The sequence below is a fragment of the Vigna unguiculata genome, chromosome 6, assembly GCF_037176805.1.
Source record: "Vigna unguiculata cultivar grain cowpea cultivar isolate G323 ecotype 2 chromosome 6, ASM3717680v1, whole genome shotgun sequence".
Lineage (NCBI taxonomy): Eukaryota > Viridiplantae > Streptophyta > Magnoliopsida > Fabales > Fabaceae > Vigna > Vigna unguiculata.
The window spans coordinates 37,107,508-37,128,540 of NC_140797.1; the positions used below are offsets into that span (position 1 = coordinate 37,107,508).

The 21,033-nt window shown below is 29.3% G+C and overlaps 2 protein-coding genes across 2 annotated transcripts; both read left to right on the forward strand.

Annotated features, from left to right (window-relative positions):
* Positions 1–3,874: 3,874 nt before the first annotated feature.
* Positions 3,875–5,827, forward strand: LOC114187432 (isoleucine N-monooxygenase 1-like). The gene is made up of 2 exons (XM_028075692.2): positions 3,875–4,921; positions 5,127–5,827. The coding sequence occupies exons 1-2, from the start codon at positions 3,938–3,940 to the stop codon at positions 5,766–5,768; spliced, it is 1,626 nt and encodes a 541-aa protein (XP_027931493.2). The 5' UTR covers positions 3,875–3,937; the 3' UTR covers positions 5,769–5,827.
* Positions 5,828–17,879: 12,052 nt separating this feature from the next.
* LOC114188528 (isoleucine N-monooxygenase 2-like) lies at positions 17,880–19,682 on the forward strand. The gene is made up of 2 exons (XM_028077100.2): positions 17,880–18,863; positions 18,979–19,682. Exons 1-2 carry the CDS (start codon positions 17,880–17,882, stop codon positions 19,606–19,608), a joined length of 1,614 nt encoding a protein of 537 aa, XP_027932901.2. The 3' UTR covers positions 19,609–19,682.
* Positions 19,683–21,033: the final 1,351 nt, after the last annotated feature.

Below are 21,033 nucleotides of genomic sequence, written 5' to 3' on the forward strand. Positions count from 1 at the left end.
GTTTGAGTATGAGGATGAGGATAAATTTTTTCTATGGAGATGGGCATGAGATAACGAAACTCGTCCCGTCCCGTTGTCATCCCTAATCAAGGCTCATCCATTATTTTTAAACATCTAATTCTTATTTATCAAATATTTTTATGTAAAAACTTATTACCTATTATTTTCTATACCATAATCTCAAATGTGTTAAAGTTTAAACAAAAAGAAAACTTGACATTAGGGTCACTTATCTCAAATTTACTAAAATTGAAAAAAATAAAATGAAAGACATGATATTACGGTATATCCCAAATTTATTAAATTTTAAAAGTAAAACTTATATTAAGATTTTTACGTTCTAAGATATTATCCATTTTAAAACTCTACCAAAATATATTTGATTGTAATTTAAGTTCATTTCGTAGGTCACCTGTTTCTGTTTAAAAAATGTATTTTTTAAATGACTAATTTTAAAATTTAGACTTAATATACAATTATTCATTTTTTATTTTAAGTACCATAAAACATTTTGTTTTAACTGGGTATATTATGCCACTGATCACGTGTCTATTAAGTTGAAACAAAAATCATACGATCTGAAGTATTAAACAATGATATGTATTAAGTTTCTTTTTTAACTTGTTGTAATCGAATATGTCACCATATATGATAGAAGAATAATTTGGGAGAAATTAAAAAAAGTATGTCAAAGTCTCATATCCTTTGTTTTTGAAAGTTATTATTAAATAAAATTGTAACTCGCAACGATCTAACTAAAAGAGGGATGAATATCATTAGTTGTTATTGAAAGTCTTACATCGATCAGAGATGAAATCAATTTATAATATTTAAATGAATATAAATCTCATCTTATAAGTCGTTTTATAAGATCAAGTTAGATTTAAAATTCACATCTTAATATGATATCAAAATCATGGTTTAAAGTATTTTCTAGTGAAATTTATTATTTACTAATCAATTGTTCCATGCTCAAGATATATGTATAGGTGGTAGGGTAGGGTGGGTGGTACCGCTCAGATTGCAGCCAATCTTCCTAACCGCGCGCGGGCTAGGCTTAGAGGGTGTGAAACTCATCACTATCTCATAAGGGCGTTGAAACCATAGCATGTTAAACGAAAGCACTGCTTTCTCTGTAGTGTTGTCACACAGCTGCCCGCCTAAAAGAGCCACTCGCTCTGTAGTGTTGTCACACAATATAAGCATGTCGCCCGCCTGCTGGCCAGACGAATCGAAATTCTCTCCCGGACTATGTTAGAGTCTCACATTAACTAGAGATAAAATCAATTCATAATATATAAATGTGTACAAATCTCATTTTATATGTTCATTTGATAAAGTTGAATTAGATTTAAACTCAATTTCTTAACAATTGTAAATATGTCATGTGTGGGAAGAATTAAGAAACACTTCAACACCTATTCTCTTGCTGTATATCAAGAGGAAAAATTTGTAACACATGGTCAAAATTTGTTGCAACATATTATAATATATATAAAAAAAACACTTTTAACAATTTAGGCTATAGATATTAACCAATAAATTCAACGTAGTATGAAAGTGTACGTGGATTGCTATACTATAAGCTATCTAGACACATAAAAACAATATGACTTTGAGGTCCACTAGAAGAGGTATTTGACTGAGTTCAGGTGAAGACTTGAATTTGAAATAGAAATAAAATCTAAAAAGCTAGGTTTCCATGCGTTATTAGGGGAATAGATGAGTTAAAGTGAGAGCCACGACGATCCTAATTCAAACGTAGGGAAAATAATTGGTCATGTTATGTATAAGCACAGCGATGACCAAAAATGTATATGTAACCTTTACGAGATGTCATAGATTTTGCCTCCTGCTTTATTGGGCCACAAAATCTTACACTTTTTGCTTTAATTGCACAAAGGTTCCATTCTATTACTTGATCCAACAAAGGCATTTACAACACTAATACAACCATTAACATGCTTTTGCAAATATTAGGTGTGGGCCATACAATTTTTCCTTTCTTGTTGGAATCCATTATCCTGCATTGTCTTTACTTATTGGGCCCAAGTTCCACCTCCTCCTAATCCACCAAGTAGTTCTTTTACGTCACCATTTAACGATTATATAACAACTCTAATAAAAATAAAATAATCTTAATAAAAGTTAATTTTTATTTTTCTAAAAAAATATTAGTAATAAGAAATAATATCAAATAATAATAATAAAAATATTAAATTTGTTTTTATTCCTCAAGTTTCAGTGAATTTTGGAATTAGTTTCTCTTTAAAATTTTATACCAATTTAGTCTTTTATCTTTAGAAATGCATGAATTTAGTCTTTTTTACCAAATTTTGTTAAGTTTATTTGATATTTTAAACATTTTATGACAATATTTGAGTTAACAGTAGAGCAAAAATATATCAAACAGTGTAAACAATTCAAATACTATTATGAGATGTGCTTAAAACATAAGATAAACTTAACAAATTTGGTTTAAAAGACTAAATTCACGTATTTTTAAAGATGAAAGACTAAATTGACCAAAAATTTTGAAGAGTGACTAATTCCAAATTTTACTTAAACTTAAGGGACCAAAAACATATTTAACCCTAAAAGAAAATGTAGTGTCAAAATATCAATGTCCTAGAAGAAATACATAACACTCTGCAAAAGCATACAAGTAAAGCCATGCTGAATTCTTTTTTTCTTCTGTGGTCTTTATTTTGGGAAGAGTTAGAGTGTGACATTCATATCCAGAAGTCAATTGTCTGTTATTCTATGTAAATGTGTATTTATAAAATATAACACCAACTTATTTAAATAATGCACCAATATCTTTTTCAATCCTTTGGCAACCATGTTGAAAAACATGTTTTATAAGAAGTTTACAAAAAATATAAATATATTCACATGACCTAAAAGTAAGACCTTTAGCGTGTAAAAAAGGGCGTGGATGAATCAAAGTGCATAATACACTTGTGTAAACAATTACTTATACATTGTTAACTGAGTTGGGTTTTGTAAATATTAATAATTTTAATAAAACCACACCATAAAAAGTGCAAGGCCAAGTTGATGTTCATAAAAATTAACTAAAAGCGACACGTTCAACACATTTTTATGTATGCAATATTATTGTTATATATATTTTGGTGGATAGTGCCACTTAGCTTTTTAAAACACTATAAAAAATTATTAAATAATAATCAATTTTAAAAATAAAAAATAACTAATTATTATATTAACTCATTTAAATATAATTTTAAAAATAAAAATGATTAATATCTAAAATAGTTTATATTATAAATAAAAAATTATAATTAATGTGTAAATTAAACTATAAATTAAATTTTAAAATTAGATACCAAAAAATCAGTGTCTAAATTAATTCTTAATTTAAATTTAAAGACTAATTTAGTGTCAATAATAATAATTACTAACTAAAACCTTTGTAGTTAATATTAGAGATTTATTTAAACTCTAATTCATAAACTAATTATAAATTTTTATTCATAATAAAAACTATTTTAAATATTAATAAATTTTAATTTATAAAATACTAATTATTTTAATATTTAAATTTTGTTGTTATTTAATAATTTTATTTTAAAGTTTCACTATATCTAATGACACTTCAATAGTTTTTTTTTTTTTTTTTTTTACAATGTAAAACTTTCATGTTTCCTTATAGTAAATATTTATAATTTTTTTTTTGCAGAAAAACGACGCAAATCCAAAGAAGTTTGACCATGCGCGTGTTCTCCGTGTGAAGGCTTTGCACGCGGTACCTCGGCAAAGGAGACATTAACACCATAATGCATATCTTTCATTAGCAAGCAGCTTTAGCTATCTATGCTATAAATATGCATAGACATTTTGGTCATGAATCAAGCCTTATCTGAACTAAATTCACCTTCATCTTCCTTTTTCATTACAAAGCCTTTTCCAAACCATGCCTCACACCTCATTTCTTCTGCTGTCAAATCTTCAAAGCTTTTGGCCTTCTTTGCTTGTGATAATCACCTGCTTCACCATTACAATCAAAACCCTAAGGTATAACTTCATCCAAAATTATTCCAAGAAACAAAACCCAAACCTCCCTCCTGGACCCAAACCATGGCCTATAGTAGGCAACCTTCCTCAAATGCTTGCAAGCAAACCTGCATACAAGTGGATACATAATCTCATGAAACAAATGAACACTGAAATTGCATGTATCCGCTTAGGAAATGCCTATGTTATCCCAGTCACATGTCCCACCATTGCTACTGAGTTCTTGAGAAAACAAGATGCAACTTTTGCATCAAGATCATTCAGCGTCGCCACTGATCTCATTACTAGTGGATATTCAACCACAGTTCTTGTGCCCTTTGGTGAGCAGTGGAAGAAAATGAAGAAAATCATAACCCACGATTTGCTTTCTCCACACAAGCACCTATGGCTTCACGACAAAAGGACTGAAGAAGCTGATAATCTTATGTTTTACGTCTACAACAAGTGCAAAATGGTGAACGATGGTACTTATGGCCTTGTAAATGTTAGGAATGTTGCAAGGCATTATTGTGGCAACCTCGTCAGAAAAATTACTTTTAATTCAAGGTATTTTGGGGAGGGTAGAGAGGATGGAGGGCCCGGTTTCGAGGAAGCAGAACATGTTGATTCCATCTTTGATTTGCTCAACTACGTCTATTCCTTTTCTGTTTCTGATTATATGCCATGCTTGGCAAGACTTGATTTGGATGGTCATCAGAAGAAAGTGAAGGAAGCTCTGAGGAAGATTAAGAAGTATCATGACCCCATTGTTCAACAGAGAATTAAACAATGGAATCATGGATTAAAGGTTGATGCAGAGGATTGGCTTGATGTTCTCATTTCTCTGAAAGATGCTAACAATAATCCATCGTTAACAATGGAAGAGATCAGTGCACAAATCATAGTACGTAATATATTCCACTTTTCTCTTTGTTTGTTTTAGGTACTTACATTTGCACACAAAGGCACAGCATATTCCCGTAAGGGTGAGGGGTTTATAGACATACATTTATATACACTAGTTTCTGATTTGACTCCATACCATGCATGTTGAGAAGATGAAATTTGATATCAATAATCAAACTCAAAATCAAATTGTTTTTTTGTAGGAATTGATGCTTGCAACAGTGGACAATCCATCGAATGCATTTGAATGGGCACTTGCTGAGATGATTAACCAACCTGAGCTGCTCCGTCGAGCTGTCGAAGAATTGGACAGTGTGGTAGGAAAAGACAGGCTGGTCCAAGAATCAGACATACCTAAGCTCAACTATGTCAAGGCTTGTGCAAAAGAAGCTTTTCGTCTTCATCCAATTGCACCTTTTATTCCTCCGCATGTCTCTATGAGTGACTCAGTGGTGGGAAATTACTTCATCCCTAAGGGTAGCCATGTAGTACTAAGCAGACAAGAACTTGGAAGAAACCCAAAAGTGTGGAATGAACCCTACAAGTTCAAACCTGAACGCCACCTGAAGAGTGATGCAGATGATGTGGTTTTGACTGAACCAAATCTGAAGTTTATATCATTTGGCACAGGAAGACGAGGTTGTCCCGGAGTGATGCTAGGAACGACAATGACAGTGATGCTATTCGCTAGATTGCTGCATGGCTTCACTTGGACTGCACCACCCAATGTTTCAACGATTAATCTTTCTGAGTCAGACGATGATATCCTTCTTGCACATCCACTCGTGGCAATTGCTCAGCCAAGGTTACAACCAAAGCTATACCAACGGGTAAATAGATCTTAATGGGGAGAAAGAAAGAAAAAACGTAAAATGTCTGTCTGCATTTTTTTTGGACAAAAGAATGAAACATATATCCCAACCCGTATACAAAGTTAAGAAAGTGTACACATAAGCAAATACTAACTCTGTTGTACCTTTGTGTATATTTTCGGTTTTGGTTTTGTTTTGTGTTCTTGATGCTTGTATGATGCTTGTGATTGTGTGAGAATGTAATGTTTGTGTTTCTGGCTGAGTTTCTACTATTGCATGCATGAGTAGGAGAGAAACTACTATTCTCGCCCAGGCGAGAATCCTCTATGTATGTTTTATATGATATTGTTGTGCTAGGGGTGAAATGAATTATGAATTGGTTGGTGGATGTGCATTGGCATGAGATTATGATGTTTTGAGATAAACACGTGGACTTGGTGTGGGAACATGGATATGGTATGAGCTAGACGTAATTTCATGATTTTCTTGGCGAGATTTCATGGTGGTGTTGTAGTGTATATAATTAAATAAGGATTCAAGTAAGGTTGCATCCTGAAACTCTAAAGTATCAGTCAGTCTCACATAAAGCAAACTGATTCAAATGGTGAGAGTAGCAGGAGGTCCTAGTTTTTGGCAGGATAATGACCCTAGATAATCATGGACTAACCTTGTGCGTGGTAGGGTGAAACTCATTGACAATGACTCTGCAGGATAATATCCGGATTATTGAGTTGAGGGTCTTGCATTGTTTGTCTTCACATGCCTTGTGTGCTTACTGAAATAACTGTTTAAAAATCTGCTTGTATACATATATGATGAAAATTATTTTTATCTCTAGCTTACCTTTTCTCTCAGTATTTGTTTTTCTTTTTACGATGATCACCGAATCTTTGGTGTGAGCAGATATGGAGACTTTTGGTGATCATGATATTGGCGGGAAAATTGTTGTTTAGTTAGGCTTCCTAGATCATTTATTGCTCATTGTTTAGCCTTTCTCCTTGTGTACTATTATTTTGTAGTTTCTTGCTCTGTGAGCAAATTTATAGTTTAATCTAATCTGTATTTAGTTTTTGTTCATGAAATTGTGTTGTACCTTTGGATTTCCATTCCAGTATAATTTAAGATAATGGTAATAATTGATTATTATATACTTTTTGTTGATATTCTATTTTATACTATAAACATGTAACGTTCTATTTATTAGAATTATTCTTTTGAATTGATACGTTACATTTAAAACGATATAAAACTTTGAAGTATATTTAAACAATATACAGTGCACTTATAAATTAATTTTTACCTTAACTCTTAAAAAAGATATAAAACTTTAATATTGTAGAGTTTTGAATATATTACCATTCAGAAAAAATATAGTAAATACTAAAATATGTTTCAATTCCGTAATATTTCTGTACAATCAACATGGAAAGACAAAAGTGTATCGTCAGAAAATGTTTAGATAATGGGACATATATATATATATATATATATATATATATATATATATATATATATATATATATATATATATATATATTTTAGAGACCTTTTAATATATTTTTTTTACCAAAATGATATTTTGATTCTATTTTTGACTCATTTTTGATACAACATGTGCTTTCGTCTTAAAACAATTTTTTTTTTTCAAGAGGGACCAATTTGGGTATGTAGGAATTGGAAACAAAAACGGACATCACTTCATTTGAACAAAAAAATAACGAGAAAACGTTGTTCTGCTTCCTTGCACAACTTCAGTCCCAATTCTATGATTTGTCTTCCCTCATTATCATCTACCTCCATACACATAGACAATGGCAACGACTTCACCGTCCCATTCCTAGCAAACTAAATAGAGGCTCATTTCACCAAAGTTCTGTCATTAGTGTCGTTGTCGGAGTTCTTGTGATCCTCTGCTTATACTTTTGATGTTTCAATCGCGAGTATTAGTTTATCTTTGTACATTTCAAATTTGTAATTTAGTTTTAGTTGTATTCTTTCCTCCCCATTTGACCACACATTTCATATTTCATTTGTTGTACAGAAGGATGTGTAGTGTAGTTTTAGTTTTATATTGTGTTTGTTGCTTGGGCTATTGGAATAGAAGAATGACACAAAATGTATAATGTGAAAAAAAGAATAAGGACGAACCTTCAGTCATTTTCACTGTCACAAGAATCTTTTAATGTTTTAATGTGCTTCAAACCCCCACTCTCTATACTTTGATGGTATAGTATACCGTAGAAGATAACATATTTGATGACCTAAAACAAAGAACAGAGCATGAGCACTATGACATTTATAGAGTTTTCTACCCATCTCTACCCATCATAGAGTAGTTGACATAATAGATTGTTGTCAATTATAAAAGATTACACAACAATTATAAAATTGATTGGCAAATGGACACATATACACGAAAATAATTGAGCATGTGAATATCTCATATATAAAAATAATTGACCATGTGAATATCTCATATTATCTCACATATAACCTATTTAGAAAATTTCCAAATTCCAACCGGAGTAATTTCATTCCTTCCAAATTAATATTAAATTTAACTTTTAATATCAATGTTACAAATATATTTTTATTATAATTTATATTTTTAACCAAATTAAGTTTATTTAAATTTATATTTTGCATTGAACTTTATTTAAATTGTTTTAAATATTTATATATCAATAATTAATAATTTCTAGACAAAAAGTTAGAGTTGGTTTAAAATAACAATTTTATAACTTTAAATGTAAAATTTTAAAACAATTTAATAACAATTTAAAATAAATGTATTTATTTAAAATTTTATTTAACAATTTATAACATTTTAACTTGTTATAAAACTATTTTAAAATTGTTATAAAATTTATTTAACAATTTATAACATTTTAAATTGTTATAAAAGTTCACACTTCAATTTATAAAGTTTTTATTTTTAAACCAACTTTAACATTTGTCTAAAAATTGTTGATATATAAATATTTGAAATAAAATATAGATAAAATTCAATGTAAAATATAAATTTAAATAAAATTAATCTTGTTAAGGATATCAATTGTAACATTTATATAAAAATTAAAAGTTAAATTTGGATAGGGATAAAATTGCTTTTGTTTAAATAAAAAATAGAACTAAATAAAGATGTTAACTAAATTTGATTAAAAAAAATTAAAGGGTTAAATATGTTTTTGGTCCCTTAACTTTCAGTGAATTTTGGAATTAGTCCATTTTGAAACTTTGGACCAATTTAGTCCTCCATCTTTTGAAATGCGTGAATTTAGTCCTTTTAATCAAATTTTGTTAAGTTTATTTGACATTTCAAGCGCGTTTCATAATAGTATTTGACTTAACATTAAAGCAAAAATGTGTCAAACAGTATAAACAACTCAAATACAATTCTGAAATGCCTACAAAACATCCAATAAACCTACCAAAATTTGATTAAAAGGACTAAATCCACGTATTTCGAAAGATCAAGGACTAAATTGGTCCAAAGTTTCAAAATGGACTAATTCCAAAATTTACTAAAAGTTAAGGGACCAAAAACATATTTAACCCAAAATTAAATTCACGTATTTTTAAAGTTTGAAAACTAAATTGAGTAAAAATTTTGAGAAATGAATAATTCTAATTTTTTTAAGGGACAAAAACATAATTAAAATTATTAAAAAATTTATGTAACAAATTTACCAACGAATAATAAAAAGGAACCGATTTAATTTTTTTTTTACAAAAATAAAAACTATTTTAACGTGAAAAAAAAATGTGTTGGCATAGGTCAAAACAACGTTAATAAAAACGGTCTCCCAACTCGACGTGAAAACTTCCACAATTTTAGAGTGAATTTTGACGAACACAATGCAGAGTCTGCAGACGCTATAATAAATGGTTAGCGTAAACTTTTATTCATTTAAGTGGATCTTTTGGGATCATTAATATAAGATATTCTTTTGTATTGTTAGTTAATCAACATCACGACATTATCAATCAATCCCATTATACAGATTTGTCTAATTTCTATTCTGTTTTGACCTAAACCGTGTCTTCTATATCTTCTATATCTATATATTCATTCATAACAACCACACAAATGTAAGGTTAATATTTGATACGGTGAAAGTCCCTTTTTTTCAATTGTGGTCTTTCAATTGATCGAAAAATTATAAATGTTATCAAAAATGGTGACTTGATATAACTGTGTAATATACAAATAAGAAAATCAATTTGTGTACAAACTCTTACAAATATTTATTTCAGCTTCGTTAAAATTTGTGTTATATATATTTAATAATGTTTTGTGTTTTTTTACTTAAAACAAAAATCTTCTTTACTCGTTTTCTCCTTAATTTTATTAATTTACATTTAATTGATATTTAAATTTTAATTTATCAAGCAAATTTCATGAACAAAAAATATACGAAAAATAAAAAAAGTGATGTGATTATCAAATAAAAATAACGACAATAATCTAAAAAAAATATTTAAAAATTTCATAAAATTTTGAAAGAAAGTCATACCATTATAAGAAAATTCTTAAATAGCAATCAATTTCAAAAACAAAAAATAATTAGTCACTATAAATCCTATAATTTATATACTAATATATAAATCAGATACATTATTTGTTTCTAAACTAGTCACTCTTATGAACAAAAAATTATAATTAGTAACCTATTAAACTCTAACTTGATCACTAACATTAATTACCAAGTAGGGGTGACAAAATAGGTTGGACGCCACATTTATATAATTAAAAACATTAATTAACCAATTAAAAGTTTAGAAAATATTTTATACCATTAAATATGGTTTTAATATTCATCTATATGTATCTATATGTATATACAAACAAATTTTAAAGTAAAATTATTTGAAAAAAAACAAATTAAAAAAAAAAGTGATGGCCGACTCGGCCCATTAGCTCATCTTATACCGTGCAGGTTATCATTGTTGGTCTGTTACTATTTGACAAACCAGCCCAACTCAGCTCATTTTTCGAGGGGTCATTGACGAGTCAGGCCAAAACGGGCCGAACTGGTCAATTTTCCCACTCTTACTACCAAGATTACGGCTACCAAAGAAATTAGTGTCTAAATTTGTCACTAATATATTTATTAGTGACCAATTTAGACATATTTTGCTAATGGTCTAGATTGTTAGATGTTGTTTGATATTATTAAGATATTGTTAGATATTGTTAATCACAATATCAAACAATTAGAGCTGTCAAAACGGGTAACCCGGCTCGACCCACCACAGGTTGATCACTTAGTGAGCCAACCAACCCGACTCACTGATTAGCGTGCCAAAAAAATTCCAACCCGACCTAGTCCATCGCGGGTTGGTGGTTAAACAGGTTGGTTCATAGGCTCACTTAATTAAAACAAATACAACTTACTTATTTATTTTTTAGTCAAAATTAGATTTATAATTCTAATTAAAATCTAAATAAACTTTAATACAATCCAAATACAAACCAAAATCACAAAAGTATAAATTATGTATGTGTTGGCTAAAAAATAACCTAACATGACCCAAATACAAAGCCCAACTTAACAAAAAATACTTGTGTGACCCTTTATTTGTCGTTGGTGAGCCAACCCGACTCACCACGGGTTCAACCCGGGTGAGTCGGGTTCTAAGTGAGCCGGGTCAAAAATCAACCTGTATTGAAATTTGTAAAAAAATTTCAACCCAACCCAGCCCGAACCCGTGGTGAGCCGGGTTGGCTCGCGAGTTCCAACCCATTTTAACAACTCTACAAACAATATCTTCTATTTACTCTATTTATTTTTAGTTACTCTTTTTAATTGTACCTCTCTTTACTATAAATAAATACCCTATGTGTGGTTTATACACAAGGGAAATTAATCTCAAACCCTATTTTCTTTATTCTCAACATAGACAAACCGGCTTGGGTCGAAGGTTAGTCGAGTCGGCCTGGGTTGAAGGTCGGTCGAGTCAGCCTGGGCTGAAGGTCGGTCGAGTCGACCTCGACCGAAATTCGACTAAGACAACCCTTATGGAATTTCAATTGAGTCAGCTTTGTCAAAAAGTGGGACGAGTTGGCTAAGTCATCGACCTTGAGCAAAATTTGGGCTAATTTGGCTAAGTCAGCCATGATTGAAATTTGGCCAAATTTGGCTGAATCGGTCTCGACCAAAATTCGGTTGTATTTGACAAAACCAGCCCTGAACGAAATTCAATCGAATACAGTCTAATCGGCCCTAGGCAAAATTAGCCTTTGGCTGAATTGACCCAGACTAAAATTCGTTCGAGTTTGACCGAGACGGCTCTGACTGAAATTCGATGTAATACAACCAAATCATACTCAATAGAAATTGATAGAGTCAACACCAATCGAAATTTGGTGAAATTTGAACAAGTTGACCTTGATCGAAACTTGATCGACTTTGACCGACTTAACCTTTATTGAAATTTGGCCAAATTCGGTTGAGTCGGTCTTGACCAAAATTTTTCCCAGCTTAGGCCAAAGGTTGATTCGGGTCAACTCGGGTTGCAATTTATGATGAGTCTGTTTGGGCCAAAGGTCGACCCTGATTGGTTTGGCCAAATGTGATGCCGCTATCTAGATTAGAAGTTAGATCTTGCTCTTTTTTAGCATCTTTTGAAAAAGGTATAATTACTCGTATAATATTCATTTTGGGGCCAGTGTGTCAAATAGGTACCCGGTTTAAAAAAAGTGTCAATTGCATCCCAACTTTGGAAAAAGTGTTTCAATTAGGTTCCTTTCAAACGGAGTTGACTGACGTCGTTAGTCAACGTGCCACATGTCAGTCTGTAGTTTTTTTTAATTTTTTTTTAATTTTTGAAAAAAAAATTAAAATGCCACGTGTCAAGTCCCTTTGTGTGACACGTGGCATTGTCAGTGTCACGTGGCATTGCAATGTCACGTGTTAGTGTCACTATCAGGTGTCATTGTGTTGATTTCAATTTAGTCCTCATATATGTCTTTTTGTTTCAATTTAGTACCTAAGTATGTGTATCTGATTCAATTTTGTCCCAATATTTTTAATAATTAAAATATTTTTGTAATCCATTTTTATAAGATTAAAAATAATTAAGTATAAATATTTTTACAAAATTAAGTACTAATATTTATATTATTCCTCTCAATTTCAGACCAAATTTATTATTTGTATAAATGTTATACTAATATTTTTTATTAAAAACGACTTTTTAACATATTACTTTATTAATTACTTTTTTATTAAGTACTCGTGTTTTGTTAATTTTTATTTTTTTTCAAAATAGAACAATATTGTATCTTACTAATTTTAAACCAAAATTTCTATTGGTATGAATGTTATACTAATTTTTCTTTATTAAAAATGACTTTTACCACTAAATTTTAATATAAATATCAAATACTTAATTTTTTTAAAACTTTTATACTTAATTACTTTTAATTTTATAAAAAAATGGATTTTAATTATTAAAAAATATTAGGTCAAAATTGAATCAGATACACATAAGTAGGTACTAAATTGAAACAAAAAAACATATATGGGAAATAAATCGAAATATACACAATGACATCTGATAGTGTTAGTGACACGTGGCATTGCAATGCCACGTGACACTGACAATGCCACGTGTCACATACAGAGACTTGACACGTGGCATTTTTTTTTTCAAATTGACACGTGGCATGTTGACTAACGGCGTCAGTCAACTATATCTGAAAGGGACCTAATTGAAACACTTTTTCAAAAGTTGAGATGCAATTGACACTTTTTTTAAACCGGGTACTTATTTGACTCACTAGCCCCAAACTGGGTACTATACAAGTAATTATACCTTTGAATAACTACTTTCTTTTATATTTCGCTCTGCAATCTTTTGAGAAACTATATTATGTCTCTAGATTTTTGTTGTTGGGTTGTTTTATATCCATGATCTTTCCGTTTAATCAGTATATTTGGATGACTGTAAGGATTAATTCTAATATACTTTCTATTTGTTACTCTATTTTATTATAATATGTGATGTTTTATTTATTTAAAATTTTCTATCAGTTGGGATGTCACACAAAATTTAACTTTAAATAAAATTATAAAAGATTAAAGTATATATATATATATATATATATATATATATATATATATATATATATATATATATATATATATATATATATATATATATTAGAAAATATTTATCTCAATGTTTTAATATAAATATTTATTTTTGTATAATGAACTAGTTACCTGGTTATTGAATAATCTTTATTACTTAACATAATTAAAGAGCCGATCCATAAAAATAAAAAAGGAATTTTTTTCAATTTTTAAAGTAGAACCAAATTCAATCCTATAGAACCTGATGTTTAAAGATGTAATTCTTTTAAATTTGAATATGTGATGTTTCTAATTATAATTTGTATGGTGATGATGATTGGCGTTGAAAGTTGATCTTAATCTAAATTGTAACTTAGAGCGTTAATTCTAATGAATTTCTTTTTCGGTCTTCACTTGAGTATTAAGCTATAAAGTTTTTAAATATATTTTTGAAGTCTTTTTTGTGTTAGGTTATATTTTAATGGATTGAAATGTATTTTAATTATTCAAAAAACTTTAAATAAAATTAAAAAAAATTAATATATATATATATATATATATATATATATAAATATATATTTTTTTCGTTTATATTTTTTTTAATTTAAAGTTTAAGTTTTCTAAATTTTATATTAAATTAAAAAATACTTTAAATTAGAAAAAAAATATTTAATCTGTTTTAGTTATTTTTTTTAATTTTATTTAAAATTTAAGTTTTCTAAATTTTAAATATTTTTTAGTTTATTAAATTATATTTTATTTATTTTTTTGTTTTCATATTTCTTAATATATATTCTAAAAATAAAATAAAATATTATATATATATATATATATATATATATATATATATAACTAAAAAATTATTAAATTGTAAATTAAAAAAATGAAAAAGGAAAAATTCATTGTTTAATTTATTTAATTTTATTTAAAATTTAATTTCTTTTTGAATCTTAATTACTTTTTCTTTACTTTATTATTTATTATTTTATTTATTATTTATATATTAATATATTTTTTAAAAATGTAATAAAATATTAGCATTTCTTAATGTAGATTTTAAAAATAAAATAAAATATTAATATATATAAATATATATTTATATATATTTTTAGTTTTATTTTTTATAATATATAAAAAATATGAATATATATTTAATTTTTTAATTTTATTTAAATTTTGAATTTTAATTATTTTTTCTTTTCAGTTTATTATTTTTTCTTTTATTTGTTTTTATTTTTTAATTTAATTTCGTTTTTATATAATATTATAAAAAGTAAATAAAATTAAATAATAAAGAGAAGTAAATAATAATTAATATTTATATATATATATATATATATATATATATATATATATTTATTGACATCCAAAGTATCATTCATCAAAAGTCCACATTCATAAGTAATTTTTGGGTGTAATATGTGTGACTTTGCTCAAATTATCAAATTGCTCAAATTATCAAAGTGTATTTTTGGATTTTGAAAAAATTTTGGAGGTTCAGATGAAGTTTTTGAGGTGTAGGAAGAAAGCCCCAAGAGAATTTGTATGAATATTTCATAACTAATCTGTGCATAGGTGATTTTGGCTGTGTGATTTTTGACTTTATTTTATGCACAGAATTATTGAAAAATACGGAGATTTTAACTTTGATATCGATTGTTAGATTAATTATTCTTTGATAAAAATTATAACTATTATTCAGGACATAATTCTCAAGGATTATAATTCAATTATGACTGGATCCATCCAATTTTTACTACGGAACAATTAATATTACCCATAACAGAGACAACAACTATGTAAATATATGACCATGATGCTTTTTAAATAAGGAGTACTCAATTAATGTTTTTTATTTTGAAATCGATTCTTGTAAGGTTTTGTTTTTAAAATTGGAGGAAATCTACTGTGTTGCTCTGGGATGGAAGATGTCAGAAGCAAAATATTTGTCTTAGTAGGTTTTTGCAGGAAAATATGTCATAAGTTGACATTTATCTTTTCTTTTTGTTTTGAATATATCTCACTATCTGCATATTGGTTAGGACAATTTTAGTGCCTTGTTTATATTTATTTTTTCTTGATAAAAAAAAAAACTACTTCTCCAATTGTAAACCATGTCGAAAAGCATGTGTCATAGAAGTAAACCAAAGATGTAAAAAAGTATATATTTATGGGAACTAAAATTAAGAACTAGCGCGAGTGTGCATGAAATACAAAATCGATAATTCAACTGTATAAATAATTAATTTTACATTTTTAATTGGATTGTGTCTGCAAATGATACCGAATTTTGACACCAGACACCATTTAAAAATCCCTTCTTTATTAAGAAAAATATTATATAAAGATAATTTTTGTAATTATATTATTTATATCCAAATAGAAAAGTAATTATAATTTTTTAATAGATATCAATAGCGCTATATATAATAAGATTAAAAATTAAAATTATAAATTTTTGTAGTTACATTATTTATATCCAAATAGAAAAGTAATTATAATTTTTGAAGAGATATCAATAGCACTATATATAATAAGATTAAAAAGTAATAGAAATTTACCCACTAACATTTTCATTTACTCTATCTCTCCATACAAATCCAAAAGGTTTTAACCATGCAAGTGTTTTATATGTGAATACTTTTCAGGTTGTACATCCATTAGTACGATAATTCAAAATTAATTTTCTGGTGAACATTGTTTTCATCAATAAGAACAAATATATTAAAAGGAACAATTAAGTTGTCCTAACCCATACAATTCTAAGCCATATATCTTTGTTCTCATTGTTGTCCACCATAATTATTATTTATCATAATTGTTACCCACCAAATTATAAGAATATAACAAAATCAAAAAAGAAATATTGGGACATAGACTTGATCTACCACTCTTATTGTAAGTTTGGTTCTTGCATAAATCATAAGCAAAAAGATCATACAACAATATAAGTTACATAACCAGAAAACAAAAGAAATCATCTCAACAAAACTACTCCTACTATGTAGGTTCTTTACCATGAAAAATCCAAAATGGTTTTAAACAATGAAAGCACCATATACAGATAGAATTTCACGCTGAATGCATTGTAACAGAAAATATTGCACTGTCATGTTCCCACCTTGTCATAGTCTACTAATACAAGAGATAAGAGAAGAGTTTTCCAACAACTTGAACCAAAGAACGTAATATCTGTTAAAAGCACAAAGATTATAAACGCATAATTGAACATAAACACCAATTCGAATGAAAAATTTGTTTTAAGATTCTTATACACTGTCGAAGACCATGCTTTAAGTTGGGTTAGAGTGAAAACTTTGTCAACATCAACTCTTAGATTTTTTAAAATAATATTGGTTCTTTGATATAAAAAATACCATATAATAGTTACCCATACATAATCAAACTTTATTGCATTTTTTATTCCTTGGAGTTCAAATATGACAATTTTACATTATAATATATCTTTCATTTGATAAAAGGATGTTGAGAGCCTCCACTTTTAACAATTTTTTAGTAATAATAAAATATAGAATGACGTTATTTAATTAAAATATAAATTAAATTAAAGTATCACTTATTAAAATATTGAAAAAGGTAATTCTGGTATAGGAGTAAAAGTTTTTAAAGTGTAAAAAGGTATCGTATTCTTTTTTTTTTATAGAACAATGATAGATGCAAAATTTCATTTTTATCTTCTATGCACTTAATATATATGGTTGAAGCATCCTAATACATAATTATTTTTTTATTTACATATTAGTTATTACTAATTAAAAAAAGAAAACTTTTCTTTTTCTATCTACGTCTTTTTATTGCATCATATAATAGTCCATAAACTTATATTTTTACTCTCTATATGTGTATATATCAAGTGTTGATTCACCTTTTTGTGTGGTGCGGCGGAGATGAATAATGTTTTCCGTTCTTATATTCCGTATGCAGCTTTAGCTCCGCTATAAATAGGCATCAAGTTTCGGTCATGAATCATCCATTTTTACTCTAAAAGCCTTAGGCAAAGTACTTACCTTCTTCCTTCTTCGTTACAAAGCTTTTCCAAACCATGGGCCACACCCCATTTCTTCGACTCTCAAATCTTCGAAGCTTTTGGTCATCTTTGGTTGTGATAATAACATGCTTCACCATTATGATGAAAAGCATAAGGTATAACTTCATCCACAGTTATTCCATGAAGCAAAAGCCAAACCTCCCTCCTGGACCCAAACCATGGCCTATAGTAGGCAACCTTCCTCAAATGCTTGCAAACAAACCTGCTCATAAGTGGATACATAATCTCATGAAACAAATGAACGCTGAAATTGCATGTATCCGCTTAGGAAATGTCTACGTTATCCCAGTCACATGTCCCACCATAGCTACTGAGTTCCTGAGAAAACAAGATGCAACTTTTGCATCAAGATCATTCAGCGTTGCCACTGATCTCGTCTCTACTGGATACTCAACCACAGCTCTTGTGCCCTTTGGTGAGCAGTGGAAGAAAATGAAGAAAATCGTAACCAACCATTTGCTTTCTCCACTCAAGCACCTATGGCTTCACCACAAAAGAACTGAAGAAGCTGATAACCTTATGTTTTACGTCTACAACAAGTGCAAGATGATGAACGATGGTACTTATGGCTTTGTGAATGTTAGGAATGTTGCAAGGCATTATTGTGACAATCTTATCAGAAAAAATACTTTCAAGGTAAGGTATTTTGGGGAGGGCAGAGAGGATGGAGGGCCCGGTTTTGAGGAAGCAGAACCTGTTGATTCCATCTTTGATTTGCTCAACTACGTTTGTTGCTTTTCCGTTTCTGATTATATGCCATTCTTGAGGGAACTTGACTTGGATGGCCATCAGAAGAAAGTGAGGGAAGCTCTGAGGATCATCAAGAAGTATCATGATCCCATCGTTCAACACAGAATCAAACAATGGAATGATGGATTAAAGATTCATGAAGAGGACTGGCTTGATGTTCTCATCTCTCTCAAAGATTCCGACAATAACCCATCGTTAACATTCGAAGAGATCAGTGCACAAATCATAGTAATATATTTCACTTCTCTCTTACTTTGTTTTTCCGTAGTTATACTAGCACGTAAACGCAAATCATATTCCACGAGGGAAACGAGTTTAAAAACATACATGCTGTTTTTTGTAGGAATTGATGCTTGCAACAGTGGACAATCCATCGAATGCATTTGAATGGGCACTTGCTGAGATGATTAACCAACCTGAGTTGCTCCGTCGAGCTGTCCAAGAATTGGACAGTGTGGTAGGAAAAGACAGGCTGGTCCAAGAATCAGACATACCTAAGCTCAACTACGTGAAGGCTTGTGCAAAAGAAGCTTTTCGTCTTCATCCAATTGCACCTTTTATTCCTCCGCATGTCTCTATGAGTGACACAGTGGTGGGAAATTACTTCATCCCCAAGGGTAGCCATGTGGTGCTAAGCAGACAAGAACTAGGAAGAAACCCAAAAGTGTGGAATGAACCCTACAAGTTCAAACCTGAACGCCACTTGAAGAGTGATGCAGATGATGTGGCTTTGACTGAACCAAATATGAAGTTCATATCATTTAGCACAGAAAGACGAGGTTGTCCCGGAGTGATGCTAGGAACGACAATGACAGTGATGCTATTCGCTAGATTGCTGCATGGCTTCACTTGGACTGCACCAACCAATGTTTCAACTATTAATCTTTCCGAGTCAGACGATGATATACTTCTTGCACAACCACTTCTGGTAATTGCTCAGCCAAGATTACCACCAAAGTTGTACCACCTCTAAAATGTACCAAAATTTATTTTTATCTAGGCGTTTATATTTTAACATGAAATTAACGTAGGAGGATGAAGTAAAATACATATTAGTCGAGGAGGGTTGACATAGGTCGGTCAAGTTAAAGGTTGAAACGGGTCGGTTCTAATCAAGTTGGACTTATACCAAACTTTTAATAATATATTTTTCATGTTTAAAAGAAAAACATATGAGTTGATGTTGGCCCATAGGACTTTTGTAGACCTTTTGGTCTTAAAACCATTTTTAATGACCTTGAAACCTTTTGTAATAGGGTGTTTTTGATCCTGTGAACTTTTTTTGTCCTAGCTCACATTGGACTACATCCAAGTGCTATAGACGGGCCAAATGACGACTTTAATTGAGAGTTTTTGTGTGCAAAGATAAATCAATCCAAAGATAGATTTGTTATTGAGCAAGTTTTATTATCAATGTGTTTGATCATTACAACTAAATTCCCCCTAACAATTAATATTATTGTCCAAAGACTTAATATCCCATAGCAATTAATATTATTGTCCAAAGACTTGATATTGATGGTGCATTAGGTATTTGGATATGGGTTATGCCTTTATTTGAATATATTGATGATTTAATTTTGTTTATGATGTGAGCCCAATTACATGATTTATTTTGTTTCTCAATTCATTTACTATTGTTCAATATTTACTAATTTGAATTCAGTTTTGATTCTTAATGTAACAAATTTTAAGACTAGAAAAAGAACATGAAAATTGTTATTGGTTTCATTTATCTTGACTTTGTGTTAAAGATTGAGAAACTCACTTCTTTTACAAAGTCTAGTACCTCTAGAGAGAGAAGAGATTATGAGAAATGAGATCGTTCAAATTGCATGAGTCTTATAATCATTAAATGTGGTTCTAAAGTTTAAAGGTATATTATATTTGAGGAGATAACAATTGTCAGAGATTTCCTTGTTGAAATTGAAAAGTGTTTTGCAAAAAGAAAAAATAATAAGTTGAGAACAAGTGCTATTCTTCATGAGTCCAGATTCTCTACTGGTTGTTTGGTGCTGTCGTTTGCTGAGCATTAAAAATACATTGTACTAATATTTTAAATATCTTTTTAATATATTTTAAAATGTCAAAATGAGTGGTAAACAATATATTATGAAGGCGCAATAGAAGAACAACACAAAAAAACCAACAGAGAATCCAAATTCTATTCTTCATAGCTTGGTTTCTTGGTTTCCATGAAGTATATGACAAGGAAATGTGAAGGAATACACTATGAGAATATCAAATATTACTTCAAAATTTAATTTGTTTTACTCATTCCACTGTAAATGACTAAAGTACCAATCGTTTTATCTATCTTTTTATTAGGCAAAAAGTTGTTGAAATTAACTAGGATATCATTAATCAATTCATTTTAATTTTTCTCACTTATTCCACC

Bases quoted from the DNA above. Each gene is read 5' to 3' on its own strand.
- LOC114188528 (XM_028077100.2), top strand. From the start codon at position 17,880: ATGGGCCACACCCCATTTCTTCGACTCTCAAATCTTCGAAGCTTTTGG. The intron at 18,864-18,978 runs GTAATATATTTC...TGTTTTTTGTAG, and splicing joins AGATCAGTGCACAAATCATA to GAATTGATGCTTGCAACAGT.
- LOC114187432 (XM_028075692.2), top strand. From the start codon at position 3,938: ATGCCTCACACCTCATTTCTTCTGCTGTCAAATCTTCAAAGCTTTTGG. The intron at 4,922-5,126 runs GTACGTAATATA...GTTTTTTTGTAG, and splicing joins AGATCAGTGCACAAATCATA to GAATTGATGCTTGCAACAGT.